Source organism: Gymnoscopelus microlampas, assembly GCF_963454915.1.
Source record: "Gymnoscopelus microlampas genome assembly, chromosome: 18".
Taxonomy (NCBI): Eukaryota; Metazoa; Chordata; class Actinopteri; order Myctophiformes; family Myctophidae; genus Gymnoscopelus; species Gymnoscopelus microlampas.
In genome coordinates, this window is record NC_139955.1 from 34,552,125 (window position 1) to 34,567,649 (window position 15,525).

At 42.2% G+C, this 15,525-nt stretch overlaps 1 protein-coding gene across 1 annotated transcript in view; it reads right to left on the reverse strand.

The window, feature by feature from the left end:
* Positions 1 to 1,595: 1,595 nt before the first annotated feature.
* The window catches only part of kdrl (kinase insert domain receptor like), a 53,164-nt gene continuing 39,234 nt past the window's right edge, over positions 1,596 to 15,525 (reverse strand). Inside the window, exons 25-30 of the mRNA XM_084041528.1 lie at positions 14,705 to 14,804; positions 10,980 to 11,085; positions 8,478 to 8,602; positions 7,652 to 7,730; positions 7,084 to 7,178; positions 1,596 to 4,749 (exon numbers count right to left, since the gene is read on the reverse strand). Of these exons, the coding sequence (XP_083897654.1) occupies positions 4,569 to 4,749; positions 7,084 to 7,178; positions 7,652 to 7,730; positions 8,478 to 8,602; positions 10,980 to 11,085; positions 14,705 to 14,804 (686 nt within the window). The 3' untranslated portion in view covers positions 1,596 to 4,568. The remainder of the gene's footprint in view (positions 4,750 to 7,083; positions 7,179 to 7,651; positions 7,731 to 8,477; positions 8,603 to 10,979; positions 11,086 to 14,704; positions 14,805 to 15,525) is intronic.

Below are 15,525 nucleotides of genomic sequence, written 5' to 3' on the forward strand. Positions count from 1 at the left end.
TTCAGATTATGAACCCCTGATTTATCATTTGAGCCATCCTGGCATGCCAGAAGCAACTGAGAATGTAATATTTAACTGAGAACGTGATACTTAACCCACCTTTTAGAATTTAGATGGAGAGTGAAAAAGTTCTTTAGGAGTTTTGAACCCTTAACCACTGGTTTATAAATAACTGATTTATCTCACATGCTAGCTAGCATGGAAGATGCACCTGGGAGTGTAATACTTAACTGGTCTTTTAGAATTTAGATGGAAAGTGAAAAACATTCTTTGGGAGTTTTGAACACAGAACCTTCAGTTTATAAACCTCTGATTTGAACCTGCACACTGTCTGTAGCAGAGGCAACTGATCAAGATCAAGATAAACCGAACCCTACCACTGCGCCAACGCACCTTTGGGCCCTCAGCAGGTGTCTTCTTGTGCTTTTGACTTGCTTTTTTGTATTTTGGCCTTGAAATTTTCAAAGTACTACAACAACATTGAAATATGGGACGACTGGGATTTGAAAATGGAACCTCTGTGCTGAGAGTCGGATCACTATCTCACTACACCTCTCACTGGCTCTAGACAGATGTCTCATAGTATTGTTGGAGCACTCTTTTGTATGTTAGCCTACAGTTAGTAAAGTTGAAAAGCAATGAACCATAGAAGGACTGGGATTTGAACATGGAATCTCCATGCTGAAAGTCCGATCTTTAGACCACTTGACCATCTCTCAGCCACTCAAATTCTAAGTCTTTTTGTACTGTTGAAGCGTTCTTTTGTGTTAGCCTTCAGTTAGTAAAGTTGAAAACATAACAATAGAAAGACTGGGATTCGAACATGGAACCTCTGTGCTGAGTCTGATCAGTTTCTCACTACACCATCTCTCACTGGCTCTAAGCAGATGTCTCTTAGAACTTTTGACGTGTTCTTTTATATGTCAGCCTTCAGTCAGTTAGTAAAGGTGAAAAGCAATGAACCATGGAAAGACTGGGATTTGAACATGGCATCTCTATGCTGAGAGTCTGATCTTTAGACCACAACACCATCTCTCAACCACTCCCATCATATGTGTCTTCGTACTGTTGAAGCGCTCTTTTGTATGTTAGCCTTCAGTTAGTAAAGTAATGAAAAACTGGTATTTGAACCTCTGTACTGGGAGTGGGATCACTAACCCACTAGGTTATCTCTCACTGATTCTCAACATATGTCTCTTAGTACTGTTGGAGCGCTCTTTTGCATGTTAGCCTACAGTTAGTAAAGTTGAAAAGCAATGAACCATAGAAGGACTGGGATTCGACCATTGATGCTGAAAGTATGAGCTTTAGACCACTAGACCATCTCTCAGCCACTCAAATTATTTTTCGAAAGTATTTTCGTACTGTTGAGGCGTTCTTTTGTGTTAGCCTTGACCATGATACGACATGATACTGACATGATTTCACTAATTTGAGTCATTTGATTTCCAGGGTTTTGTAAGTTTCAGTTTTACTGAAGGTCCTAAATTTGGGCTTTAAGTCATATAAAGCACCTGCGTACTGTATGTAAAAAAATTACATAAAGTGCATTTTTTACACAAAATATTTGAATAATGCTGACTGTAGACCTTGAGTAATATATAAATATATAGATCTTTATTCATTTATTTACTTCATATGCTTGGTTAACAGTGTTGGGGAACATTACTTTGTTTAAAAGAAAATATTTATGTTACAATCCTACCATCAAAATAAAAAGCTGTGTGTAGATTATTGTATGTGTTGTTTGGAAATGTTGCTAATACATTTCTCTTTTGCTTAATTTATACTTGGTTGTACAATGGTGTTGCACGCCGTAAAGAACAGATCTACAAGCTCACAATGCATCACAGATGCAACCCATTGCGGGCTTGTAAATCTGCTCTTAATTGATCTTTTACTTCATTTATACTTGGTCGTACAATGTTGTTGCATACCGTAAAGCGCAGATCTACAAGCTCACAATGCATCACGGATGCAACACATTGTGAGCTTGTAGATCTGCTCTTCTCTGTGCCTGACTGTGGTGTACGATGAAGTATAAATCTGGCTTTTGTATTCAAATGGTAGCCTTTGCATGTTACAGTTGTGCAATAGCCTAAATGTCAATATAACAATCCATTCAAACAAAGCAGAAACTTAAAAAGACTTATAAGACATCTACATAATCCACTCACGAAATTGATGTTAGGCTGAAAGGACATGATATGACAGAATACTGAGTCACCTATTTGAAAAAAATATATACTAAAGCTACACCATTACATGAATTGAAAAAGTGTTAAATTACTCACAAAAGTAATTTGGCAACACATTACCCCCAACACTGTTGGTTAATAAAATACATTTAGAATACAAACAATTATATTTAGTATAAAACATCAGTGCATACACATTTCCCTTCCACATTGGACAAAGAACATAAAAAATAAAAAGTTGTTCCACACAACAAATCATCATTTGGCAACATTTAGGATTTTAGAGACAATGTTGAAAATACCCACTGACTAGTGATGCGCGGGTCGACCCACAACACAGGTTCAGTCGGGTCTGGGTCGCTGATTAATATGTTTGTTTTTGTTTTTTCAGGTGTGTCGGGTTAAAAAAATTAAAACTGACCCACGCATCACTACGACTGACTACTGAACCAATTTGTTTCATTTAGTGGTCACAAAGCACAAGTTAGCCACACTCCTACAGGGTATGTGTTGGACTTGGATAACACTTGCTGGACTATTACCAGGTGAAGTAAATTTACTTTTATCTACAGTACATCCAGTATATTCTCTATTGTGAATTAAATGTTCATGTTTTAAAATATAATCAATGATATTACATGCGTTAACACAGATAATATAACTTACAGTGACCAGTATATAGTGTCCAGCCTGGTGCTAACTTCATACACATAGAGATTCCATAGCCTGCCCTGCAAGCTACAGAATATTTCCATATACACATTCCTGCCAAAGCAGATTCCCTCAGCTTTACTATGTAATTATAGTGTATACAGCAGCGTAATCAGCATATCATTCTGGAGTGAAATACTGGAATAGTACATGTTGTCAGGAGGTGGCAGCTGGTAGTAAATCCTTTGGTCAACATTTCAGTGTGAATCTAAACGACGAACGGAACTGGATTAATAAATGACAATGTTGGTAATCTAAATAAATATGCCAGGTTTATTTTACTAGTGATTTGGGGAGACTTGTACTTCCCACAAACCTGAATGCTACACTCATTTTTTCTAAATAGCTTTGTACACAAGAAAATAAACAACGCCATATGGCTCTCTCTGGATTTACCTCACATTGCCTCTTTTGAGTTTCCTTAGAAGCTGGACCGAGCAGGGATCCCAGTATAATGGTTAATTTAAAATTCCTTCATTGTGAAGTTGTACTGTAGTGTTAAAATGCAAAGCAGCCTGTGGGTTCACTTTAGGCTGTATCCTATTCCCTCAAATAACCTTGAATATTCCAGACAGGCCCTAGATGATCAGGGAGTATAGAACAGACCTTCTGCCACTAGAATACAGATTAGCCCTCTCCTCAATATCTCTGTAGAGATCAACCTGAGTTGGCACAGTAAATATGTCAAGATAAAAGGGAAAGCAGGTGAAATGAGTTCTCATCCTGTTTTTCTTCTATAAACGCACCCTCAATAATTAACCGCAATCTTATTCTGAACCATCTGTCTCTGTCTGCTTTGAGTAAAAAACAACATTCACGTGGATAACAGTTTATCCGCATTCTAATAAGAGCATCTCTTTAACCTTATATTACTCCATTCTTTAAAATGACAGAAAATGTAATTTTCAACATACTAGATGTGACTCGTTGGGGTCTACACACATTAGGGTCTCCTTTCAATGCAAACATATGTTAATAGAAAAGTAACACAAAACATTAATAATAAAATAAAATATTACTTTCCAGTTTTCAACTTCTTAACATTTTTGTATTGATATAAAAAAAGTATCAATGAAAACAAGAAAAGCCTCAAATATTCTGTGTCCTTGCTTCACTGAATGGTCCTCTTGGTAAAACATACTTCATGTACGGTAACACTTTTATTTCTTTAAAGCACTGTGGAAATCTGCTAGTTGGAACCATTGTGCTTCCTTTGTGTTCACAGTAGATTAACAAATACCTGAGCCTTTATTGAGCTGTATAAAAGGATATCACAGTGGATGTGGACGGACCAGCAGCATTGAAATGAGGCTCTTAGTATGAAAGCTCCGAAGGGATGATCAATCTATCCAGAGGTCAGATCTTCCTGCACAGTGAACTTGTAGGAAGTTGCAAGTTAGAATTGAGCAGACGCAAAGAGAGGCGTCTGCTCTTGTGATAAGAGTGTCCTTCATAAACAAAGCCACCACATAACCGAGAATCTCCTGCGTGTTTTGTATCACTAACCACAATGTAGAACAAAAAGCAATGTTTTTTAAAAAAAAGGTCGGAAGTTGGGGAGTTATGTGGTTTGCTGTGAAGTTCCGTTATAGGGTAGGAAGACGAAAAAAAAAAAAAAATAGGGTCAGATACTCCAGGGTCTGGGGTGACAAGGGGGGTCTACACAGGTGGGGTGGAGTAGCGCACCACATAGTTGTAGTCGGGGGGTGGGCTGTGACACTCTAGACTGGGCTCCAGTGCTGAGTCGTCCAGGCTGAAGTCCAGCGCAGACACCGGTGCATATTTCTCCTTTTCACCTTCAGTCAGTACAGACTCTTTACTCTTACTTCCAGCTTTCATCCTGGGGACACAGGGAGCACATGGCATTCAGATGTAATGCATTGACATACAACCATATGGCATCACTGTGCTGATTGTGTGCTTTCTGGCCCAGGGAACTCCTGCTCATTACACTAAATGATTGCAATAAAAACAGGATCCAATTCCATTTCTTTGCAAAACACAGGATCAAACTCCTTTCACCATTCATATATGAGCTATTCACTCGTCCGAAACTGTTTTCCCTATTGTTGATGGCTTCTGCTCCACTTGATACTCAGAATATGAGTAATTGCCTCCCATTGTTTTTGGGGGGTTGCTAGGGGTTTCCAGAACTCCGCTCTCAAGGCCAAAGGGTCAGAACCCAGTAGGGGTAAATGACAGGGAGCTGAAGAGGAATGCATGTTCTAGGGTGCCTGGTGGCTCAGCCAGTTAGTACACAGTCCTCTATGCTACATGTGAGCACGAGGACCCGTGTTTGAATCCCATCCTCGTCTCTCTGCCCCTGGTTTCCTGTCTTTCTGCACTGACCTATCTAAAATAACGCATCAAATGCAGAACAAAAACCAGACGATTAATAAGAATGTCAGGATGCTGCATCCACACTGCCAAACACCACACACAAACAATGCACTGTTTTTAGTGAATGCATGTGGAATGAATAATGAACATCTCTGGAACAACAGGAAACAAAAGGGGCAGCAACTTTAGCCATATATACTCCACATATATATATATATATATATATATATATATATATATATATATATATATATATATATATATATGACGACGAATAGAAGCTGAATTTAAGACAATATGCCCAAAATAGGGACACCAGGTTGAAAGCAGGTTGACAGACAGACAGACAGACAGAAAGAGAAGTTGTTAGCGCTGTGTGCCAGAGAACAAGGGGGGGAGGCGGGGGTCAACCAGGTGGAATTCAGCAGCACAAAAACAGAGTATCATTACAGCCAACCGGGGTGTACCTTGTAAACTCTCATAAGGTCAAAAGGTGCCAGTGATCCAAGTGGTTGCCCAGCAAGGTCTCCCCACCCCTCAAATATATGGATCATTCTCTGCATGCCTGCGCTCATTCTTTCACCCCATGGCAGAGGCCACAGTAACATGGGGTATTATTACCGTGCCCACTCTTGGTAAGTCTCCGTGGCAGTCTCTGGCCAAAGTGTTGCATCAAAGACAGAAGGAAAACAAGAAACACCACGTGGGGCTGTGCTGGGGGGTTGAGTGTGACGTGTGTGCAACAATGTTTTTAATCAAACCAAGATCTCTTGGTCAATTTATTGGGTTCAAAGAACACCATTAATCATGTCCCGTAAGCCAATATCAAACTTCCTCGCTGTTGTTTATGTGTTCCCTTACAGACAATTTTGTTTTCACATTTTATGTTTGTGTCAGTTGTCGTTAAAATGGGATTTGCTCTGTTTTCATCAACTTGACACACATTTGGTGTGGATTTGGATATTTGCAATGTTTTATTTCCAATTTAAACCACTTTATTTCTGGCGTCATTCGGGCATCCATAAGTCTTAAATAGACGCTTTGAGTATCTGTCTTAGTGTGCTAGCCCAGCAGCATAATGTCAGAAGGTCTCTCGACTGTAATTACTGGGTCCAGGGGTATGACCTTGCCGATTAACCCTGCCACTTGGCTGCAGAAAACTCAATATCTGCTTTTAAAGCCAAGGATTTCCAGTAAACATGATTCTGTTTTTTCTCTCTTTAGAGACTAAATCCTCAGATAACACCATACAATGTATCAATGCCTTTGTCCTTATTTATGTACAGCATATCTACTGTATTATCTCAAGACAGACAGCAGAAAAAGGCATTAGGACCAGCCAAGAGCTAGGAGTTCAAACGGTATGGCAGACATCTCAATCAGGACAAAACAGCCTTGACATAAACAAAGGAGTTTATGTGTGTGCTCTAAAAAAGCCCTAGCCTCAAGTCACACTTCCACTCCGCTTTTGTCCTCAATCCTTTGGTTTGTCACCTTGGGGTAAATCCCTCCCTCTTCCCTTTTGTGTCACAGTTTCTCTTGCGTGGTTTCTTTGGACAAAAGGGAAAACTAGCCATTGAAGTTTTTTTTGGGTGAAAGGGACTCTGTGTATGTGCTCGTATGTGTGTGTGTGTGTGTGTGTGTGTGTGTGTGTGTGTGTGTGTGTGTGTGTGTGTGTGTGTGTGTGTGTCAGTTATAATGTCTACATTCCAGCACTGTGGGAGGGTTTCCAGGGCCGTATGGATAGCTAGTAGTTGGCAGCCTCTTACACTATGCATGTTTTGATGATGTCAGTCAGCGTAGCTAATGGAGGGATTTGATGTACTGTACTCACGCCAGAGCCATGATGCTGAGGGGCCGGCCTGCAAATGACTCAAACCGCTTCATATCGTCCGAGGACAGGCCCATTCCACTGTCTGAATGACCCCCCTGTTCAGGTAGAGAGAGAGAGAGAGAGAGAGAGAGAGAGAGAGAGAGAGAGAGAGAGAGCGCGATTGAATACTTTATTCAGAAAGACATGGAAACAGTACATGGAAGTACAATTCACAATACAAGGTCCTCTAAACTGGATCGCTCATAAAAGCACAGTGGCTTATTTAAAATGAGATCCCCGTGCACTCAAATCATGATGACATTTAAGAGAGAGAATGTCATCATTTCCTATCTCAATGTACGGTGAATTCACGTTATGCCCCGTCTCACCAGTGGATGATTATGTACATGGAACAGTTCCAGGAATATTTGTGAGATCAGTTTTAAGGTACATTTTCCACTTAAACCTCAGATGCCCTTCACCTAACAAATTAATCACATTTGTAATGTTCAAGGAGAGTTGGAAGAATCTGCGCCCGTTTTAGTTTGCTGCTCTGAGTGTGCCTGAATAGTCAGCATAAATAGCTTACCCCATGATTCTCATTTGTCCCGTTCTCCATGGTAACTTCATCAAATGTTTTTACACTGGCTGGACGGATCTTTATGTTCCTGATGAGAAAATATTCACAGAGTTTAACGCCCAAAAATCATCCAAAAATGTTCTTTTGAGAAAATCCCAGGCTTAACCCTTATGGTAGATCAGTTCACAAGATCAAAAGCGATACAAGCCGGAACCTAATGAAACCGATGAACAACTGCATAGCATGCGTGAAATTGTATGAGGCTTAATTCAATTTTACTTATTGAAATGTCTAAAGTGACTGTTTACTTCAGCTTAAGGGATAGCTATCATTACCATATTTCAACGCCTTCTCAATAAACACCTTTCAAGGACCTGTGAAAATCCAAGAGCTCAACAAATATTATTGTAAGTGGACATAAATCTTGAAGCAGGGTCAATGGTTTGGGGGGAAATTCCTAGCTGAAGCCACAATGCAACAAGCTCTCTTGGCCATCAGGCTGCTGATGTGTGTATTTCTTATCACAAACCAATCAGGCTGCTCATTGTCCTGAAGGCAGACCTGAATGTTTACCTTGCAGACTGTAGAGTATGGTTCTGGGCGCCACATGAAGTATATACGTTAAGAGAATGTGGTGTATTTTGACAAAATAGACTCGCTGGCATTAATCATAAATGAATTGAATAGCATACCACTTTCACAGACGTTAAATACCAGATTTCTGAGGCCAAAAAAATAACACCATCTCATGAGAAAATGCAAAAAATAAAACAGATTAAATGGCTTTTCATCTTTGTATGAAAACGTATGGGATTTTGTATGTGTTTGCTCTCACCAGGTGCTCCCCGAGTCACGGTGAGAGACTGGCCGCGTGGGAGTCTCCTCTGACGGCACGGTGGTGCACAGGTCTCCTGCCTTGGTCAGCAGCGCGGTGTTGATGGGAATGTAATGCTTTCCTTCCTGAGTCCACCAAAGAAACATCTTAACGTTAGTGTTGTTAAAAGCAGGTTCATGGTAGGATGATGGTAATTGCATGTGATGAATACGTGAAACTTGGAGGACATTTCATGGGTGACGCTGTCTGCATGCTATCCAAACATCCAGTACCCACAGGCCGTGGCAAGCAGCCAAGGAAACTACGGTTATGCCTAATAAATCCAGCGTGGAATGTACAGGCCGACGAGGTGATGATGCTGCTAGAGACAACCTTACTGATGACCCCCATAAAGGACTGATTCTTAGACCAGCCTTCCTACGCTGCAACAGAACCGTATTAATGGAGAGCTCTTTCTGTCCAATCAGGATTGTTTCCCAAGAGGATTGCTTTCACAAAGTCATTTGTAATGCATACACGCCGTCGTTTTATGTTGATGTGGTGTCTGGCCTCGACTTTATCTCTTATTACCTTGCAGAATCTGCACTGGCATCTAGTCTAATGTAACTCCTCTGTTCGTTTGCCTGTCGGGCTGTCTCTGCACTAATGTACTAGCTGGACAAAAGCCTATTCTCTTTTGTAGTCGGAAGTCGGAGCACGTCTATAGATATTTGAGAGACTCTCTAGTCTTCGACATTTTGAATGTGAATGAAAATTCCCCTGCTCTTGTTGGGGATGTGGCCAATGTTCTGTCATCAGCAAAAGATGCTGCTAAACTCCCTTTCTTTCAATTTCCACCCTTCTTTCGCAATGCATCCTTGTGATTCTTTTATCACAAAGCCTTTTTTTCTTGTTTTTTTTTTTACAGGGAAAACACTCCAGTTTTCTCACTCTCATTAATTTATGGTCATCTTTCACTCTGTTTGTTTTGGGGAGGTGATGAGGAGCTTAGAATAACATGTGAATGGATGATTAGATTATGTTAGGAGGATAAACATAATATTTCATATACATAAAGAAGATTCACTATTAATAAACCATAAATAACAGAGACAGTCTCCAAGATTAAAAAGCCATTTGTATATATGTTTTATTAACGGCTGTCGAGTACCAGGACCTTACAAACTTCCACAAACAATGTGATATTTCATACTCCCAGGCAAAGTGATATTGTGTCACATTAGTAATTAATGTTTTTCCATGACTGGTTCTTCTGCCGAAGCTGCCTGGTGCCTTTTCAAAGGTATAGTAGCCAAGTGATTGTGTTGAGTGTGACTTCCCCTCGCAGTTTACTGTAAGCACCCCCCTGGGCTGGAATCCATGCTGCATCTTCTTCAGACCGCAGCACTTAACTCAGAAATGGTGCTTCCTGAACGCTTGCAACGAGTGTGACTCACCACTCGGTGACTAATTTCATTGTTAAATGTGGCTTTGTTAAGGCCATTGGAGTCCTCAGTTATGCGTTGGATATGGTCGTGGGTTATTGTCTACTGGACATCTACATGTGGGGATTCTGAATCTTATTAACCGCTTAAACCCTATATATCATTCATTGACCAGGGTCACCCAGGGGTCTATCCTAGGCCCCTTCCTTTTTCCCTCTACACCAAATCTCTTGACCGAAAATAGTCAATCTTATTTTATAACCTTATAAGTCCACGGTAAATTCCGTTTTTCAGCTTCACCCAGCTGATGCTCAGATGGTTATGATGAGAGCTTGGAGGGGGGCAGTATAGGGATCAAGTGTTTTTCTCAGAGACACTTCAACACATGGACCAGGGCCAGGAGGCGAATGGTTGACCCTCTGATTACCAGACGGCCTCTCTACCCACTAAACTAGGGACGCTAGTGTGAGCTTGTAGATCTGCTAATCCCGCAGAATGTTGAAGAATGACATGCCCAGAACAGGGAAGCTAGCGTTCACGTGGATAAAAGTAGTGTGTATCCAGCATTGGCTCCAATGGGTTTTGCTCACATCAGCGCGCTCAGGCCTTTTGACAGGAAACCTTCAAGACTGTTTTTGTTGAAATAATGCCATGTCTAACACTAGATTAATTTTGTTTTACATTCTGCAAATGAAGCAGTTGTTCAGGCAGTGCACTGAAGCCACACATGCATAAGCTGCCCAGCTGATTGTCTCAATCCCTAATCACATTCAAACAAGTCAATGTCGTTGTCTTTTTATCTCTGACAGGCCGGACAGCCTAATGCCAGAGATTATGTTTTCGCCCCAGTCTGTCCATCCGTCTGTTTGTTTGTTTGCTTGTTTGTCCGCCCGTCTGTAAACAGCTAATCGCTGGCACCGCTGGACTGATTGGCATAAGAATTTGCACGCACACTCCCGCACAGACATTTCCATCAAATTCAACTGTAACCACCAACTGCTGCAACCAATTCTTGCAATAAATGGCCCTAAATCCTTTGACATAAGAGCGTCTGACTGAAGTGTTGCAAGTGTGGTACCTGTTGCACGCTGGCCTGAAGCAGGTCTCCCAGACTCTCCACCAGCGCTGTGAAGGTTGGTCTCTCCAGTGGCTCTCCCTGCCAGCAGTCCAGCATGGTCTGATATCTAAAAGAAAAGAATACAACAGAGGACTCACATTACTCATGTTACTCCACAGACACCCAGAATATGTGCAAAGCTACATCTCTCCCATTTAGCCATCAGTCTATTTTAATAGCCTTTGGAATCACAACATGATTCTCTTTATATTCAATATAGCTGCTGTAACAAGGCAACAAAACTACAAAATATGTTTACATTTGGTTTACTGACAGCCTAAAAATACATGCATGTATCTTGCTAGCATTATTGCCGCTTCTCTGTGTGCGTGTATTTATCTATAGCTCATACTAAGACATAAAGTACAGTACTGGACCACCATGTGGAGCTGCTGTCAGCTCCAATAAAATAAAATACAAATATTACAAGATATATAGAGATAATTATATTGAATTGATGGAAAAACACTTCACACCATACAGCAGAGAGTGAAAAATCATCCACAAAGTCAAAGGGGAACATTGACTAGCAGTGACCCCTTGTGTCAGTGGACTTCTGCAATAGACATGCCAGATGGAAAAAGGCACACACAGATAATCTACACCTCCATGTGGTCCGCCTCTGAATTTACTGTCATCTAGAATATACCTATACATTCCGCTGTCCATTTTCCACACATTCAGAGCCTCTGGGGCTGTATCTGATTCCCTCCTGGTCCCGGTGTGAACATTAGGTGCACACGGGACCCTCCTCAGGCCTCTGACAAGCTGTCAGCGTCTCCGCCCATGTGGGAAGACTCAGGGCCGCTATGCGAGTTTCCATTGCAGTGGCCTGTAATGGCCTCATGTCTCACGCCGTGGAGGAATTCAGAAACGGAGCGCTGCGGCTGCTGTTTAAATCAACCCTCTCAGCATGTCGGTGATTGGGACCCCGTCCCTATCCTGTTTCTCCTTCAGCATGCCCCCCCCCTCTCCGCCCAACCCAACAACCCTCCTCCAAATCCAGAGCACTACGGAAATAAAGCCGGGTGCCCATTAAGCCCATTATGTTTCCATCATTGGCACCAGATTTCAGTCAATCTCAAGTTTGGAGAAAATTACAGTAAGGAGCAGGTGGTCCATTACCGCTGGATTGACTTCACCCCCCCCGCCCCCAATCGTGTTTGTGTTCTCTTCAGACCAGACCTTAGCCGAGGAGACTCTCAGTGCTGTCATGTTTGGCTGCAAGAAGCCGAGCGGCTTGTGTGATTCCCATGTTAATGAGTAGTCTTGGCCAGGTGGAAGTGCTCCTAACAGTGACAGGATGTCGAGAGCGTGATCGCAGCACCCCTCCACAACATATCACCGAGTGGGGATGTAGGCTGCACAATTTAAACCACACTTCCTGTCTGCCGCATAATGAGAATAAATTGACGGCTCCAAACCCTCCCCCCCAGCCCCATTGCCTCCCACCGTTCGGGTCTTCAGGGAGTACGCCGTGGCCGTGGGGCCATTGTAGGATTCCTTAGGATTCCGTCCTACTTTGTCCAGTTGGGCAAGTGTAGAAGGTCGGGAAGTGTGTGTGTGTGTGTGTGTGTGTGTGTGTGTGTGTGTGTGTGTGTGTGTGTGTGTGTGTGTGTGTGTGTGTGTGTGTGTGTGTGTGTGTGTGTGTGTGTGTGTGTGTGTGTGTGTGTGTGTGTGTGTAATGTTTTTCTTCCATTCTGCCTGTTGAGAAGCATCCTTCAAATTCCTTTGCGATGCATCAGGCCAGATGGATGGCAAAGCCACTGGGGGTCTTCCCAGCCAATCAACAGGTCACATTCCTGATGAGCCGGTGCAGTAGTGGCACAGATTTACAGCTAAGCACCGTCCTGCTCTTTTCAGCATCCATGTAATAGGGGGTCGGGGTCAGGGTGAGGGTTCGAGGTTTCACGACAGTATGGACCCAGGCTTACAAACACCTGGGAGACCAGGGGATTCATGCCTGTTTGAATGGTGCATTACGCGGCTCTGCATCCCATTCAACCACTTAAACCCCATATACTTTGTTGACTGGGGTCTGCCAGGGCTCTATGCATGGTCCCTATACTTTTTTCCCCTCTACACCAAATCTATTCGCCGAAAATAGCCTATCTACAAGCCTCATAATAGAGACGCTAGGGTTCATGTGGTTGAAATGTTGTCAGCGGGTCTCATCTTGGTTCTTATTAGAGGCAGGTTTCAGAGTCATAAGCATGTTGAAAGTATGTTATCTGGCATGTCTATCTTCACACTCTCAACGTGCTGCTTTGAAGCAGCATGTGAGTAGCCCAGGATCTGTGAGAGGTTCTTGGCACCGGTGGGACAGGATCTACGAGTTTCTATGTTTGTTTACTTTCGGAGACTTCAGTAAGTTCTGGATTGGATTTTCCTGGTCACGTCCAATCACTGTCTCCCTTCCTTGGTTGACAAATCCATTCAGTTGGCTCCACTTGGCGCGAGATGCTTTAGGAGTCTGGAACTCTTACTGCAACGTTATACAGCCTTAATCGTCTCTAAACATATAAGACATTTGGAGCTTGACAACATGGTCCACTTCAAATTAAAACCACACTGCATACTCCAAGCATATCCTGTAAGTCTTATTATAGTATATTAGACAGAAGCTTAAGCGTAGATTACAGGATGTGTGATCATGGGGTTTGAATTGGGAGCAGGCTTTTAAAATCTTCCGAGAGATGTGTATAATGGACGGCACAGACACAGCGATTGCCTGCCTGCCTGTGCTGGTCTGGGTCTTCGTCTCTGGCTACACCGGCGTAGACTGACAGCACTATTACCAAAGGAGGTGACCCTCCACCCCTCCACAGGTATTCTTTTACAGCCGCCACTGCCCAACAGGGAGGAGAGTATCCAGCTTCTGGCTCTCCTCACAAGGGGTCCGTCCATTCTGTCCCAAAATGCTGCCTTTAATGTGGGGCTCAGTTTACGGCAGCGTCCGAGTCGGTCTGAAAATGAATACGATGTTCAGGCCCACCACCCCAGAGCCAATCAGAAGCTTATGTTTCCTCTGCAAACATTCAGGGGAACGATTACCCGTGATTTTTATCAGGCGCTGCTGGCCTTTCAGAAGTTTAAAAAACAGATAGAATGGCCTCCTCTCAGTTGCCGCCGTTACATTCTTGGTCTATGTTCCCTTTTATTACCCTTTGGATATAAGTCGTGGGTCATTTAGAACAGTGGTTCTCAAACTTTTTCATGTCAAGGACCCCCAAATTGACACTTATTAGCCCGCGGACTCCCATTTGAAAAGATAAGCCAGGGACTCCAATAAGAGAAGATTTATACGGCTTTCTAGCAGTGATTCTCAACCATTTTAATGTCAAGGACCCCCAGTTTGACATGTATTAGGCTACGGACCCCCATTTAATGGCATTTATACCTCTGGGACCCGAATTTATATTATAAAATCAATTTTAATGTAACTCTGAGAGTGTACAAATGGAACCAAATGAGTTACAGACCCATAAGGGTCCATTTTGTTCCTATCCATCATTTAGCTGGGGACCCCCTGGAACCGCCTCAAGTACCCCTGGGGGTCCCCGGACCCCACTTTGAGAACCAATGATTTAGAACACCGGGAACAGTAAAATACATGCAGGTCTTCTAGCTGAGAGCAGGTCATGAGCGCTATAGTGTAATCATCCATAGGTGATTTGGGTCCTTACATTTCGGAGGAAGAGTATTCTGGAGCCCTCATCCTGGTACCTTCTTTCAGCCTACAGCAAAAGTCTTCATCAATTTGGAGGCCCGGGTATGGAGAGGCACCTGGGAGAGGAAAGCGATTAAGTGGACTATCACACAATTCATTATTCTTCACAGAGCCATGACTGCACTTTACTCAGTTTAGTAATGCTACTGTATACAGAGATACCCCATTATTATCCATCATCAAAGTCATAGTCATAGTCATACTATGGGTAGTTTAAATAAAAGATTGGATTAGTCTGGGGGACGTTTATTTGAAATCTTGTCAATAATTACATAATCATTATACTATATGCCCAATGAAACTATTATAGATGTTTTGCAAAGCACTGCCCACAAATGACCAGTTTTATATACAGTACTGTGGTGTTTACAATAAATATCATGTACTAAGCCAATTCACATCTACCATCTAATCCCACTGCTTTTAGTAAAATATCACCCACGCCATGCAATCCATTACATTTCTTGATGTATTAAACATTATCTTGTGCTTGGCTGAAATCCCTGACAGCATCCTCCTCGTGCATTCTATAGATACTGCCCCCATGTTTCATAACGTCATAGAAAGTGCTCTGATCTGTTGTTCTTCATCACAGAGTTTATTTTATTTTATCTTTTTAGTTTAGTTTTATCTCTTATCTCTGATCTACGTATTTTGATATATATTTTGAAAACCTAATGTGCCAATCTCTTTATATAAATGCACCATTTATATACATAGGACAGTCAGACATTTGGTTCACATGCCAATCTGCCAAAAACATTGAACTAGTGCAAA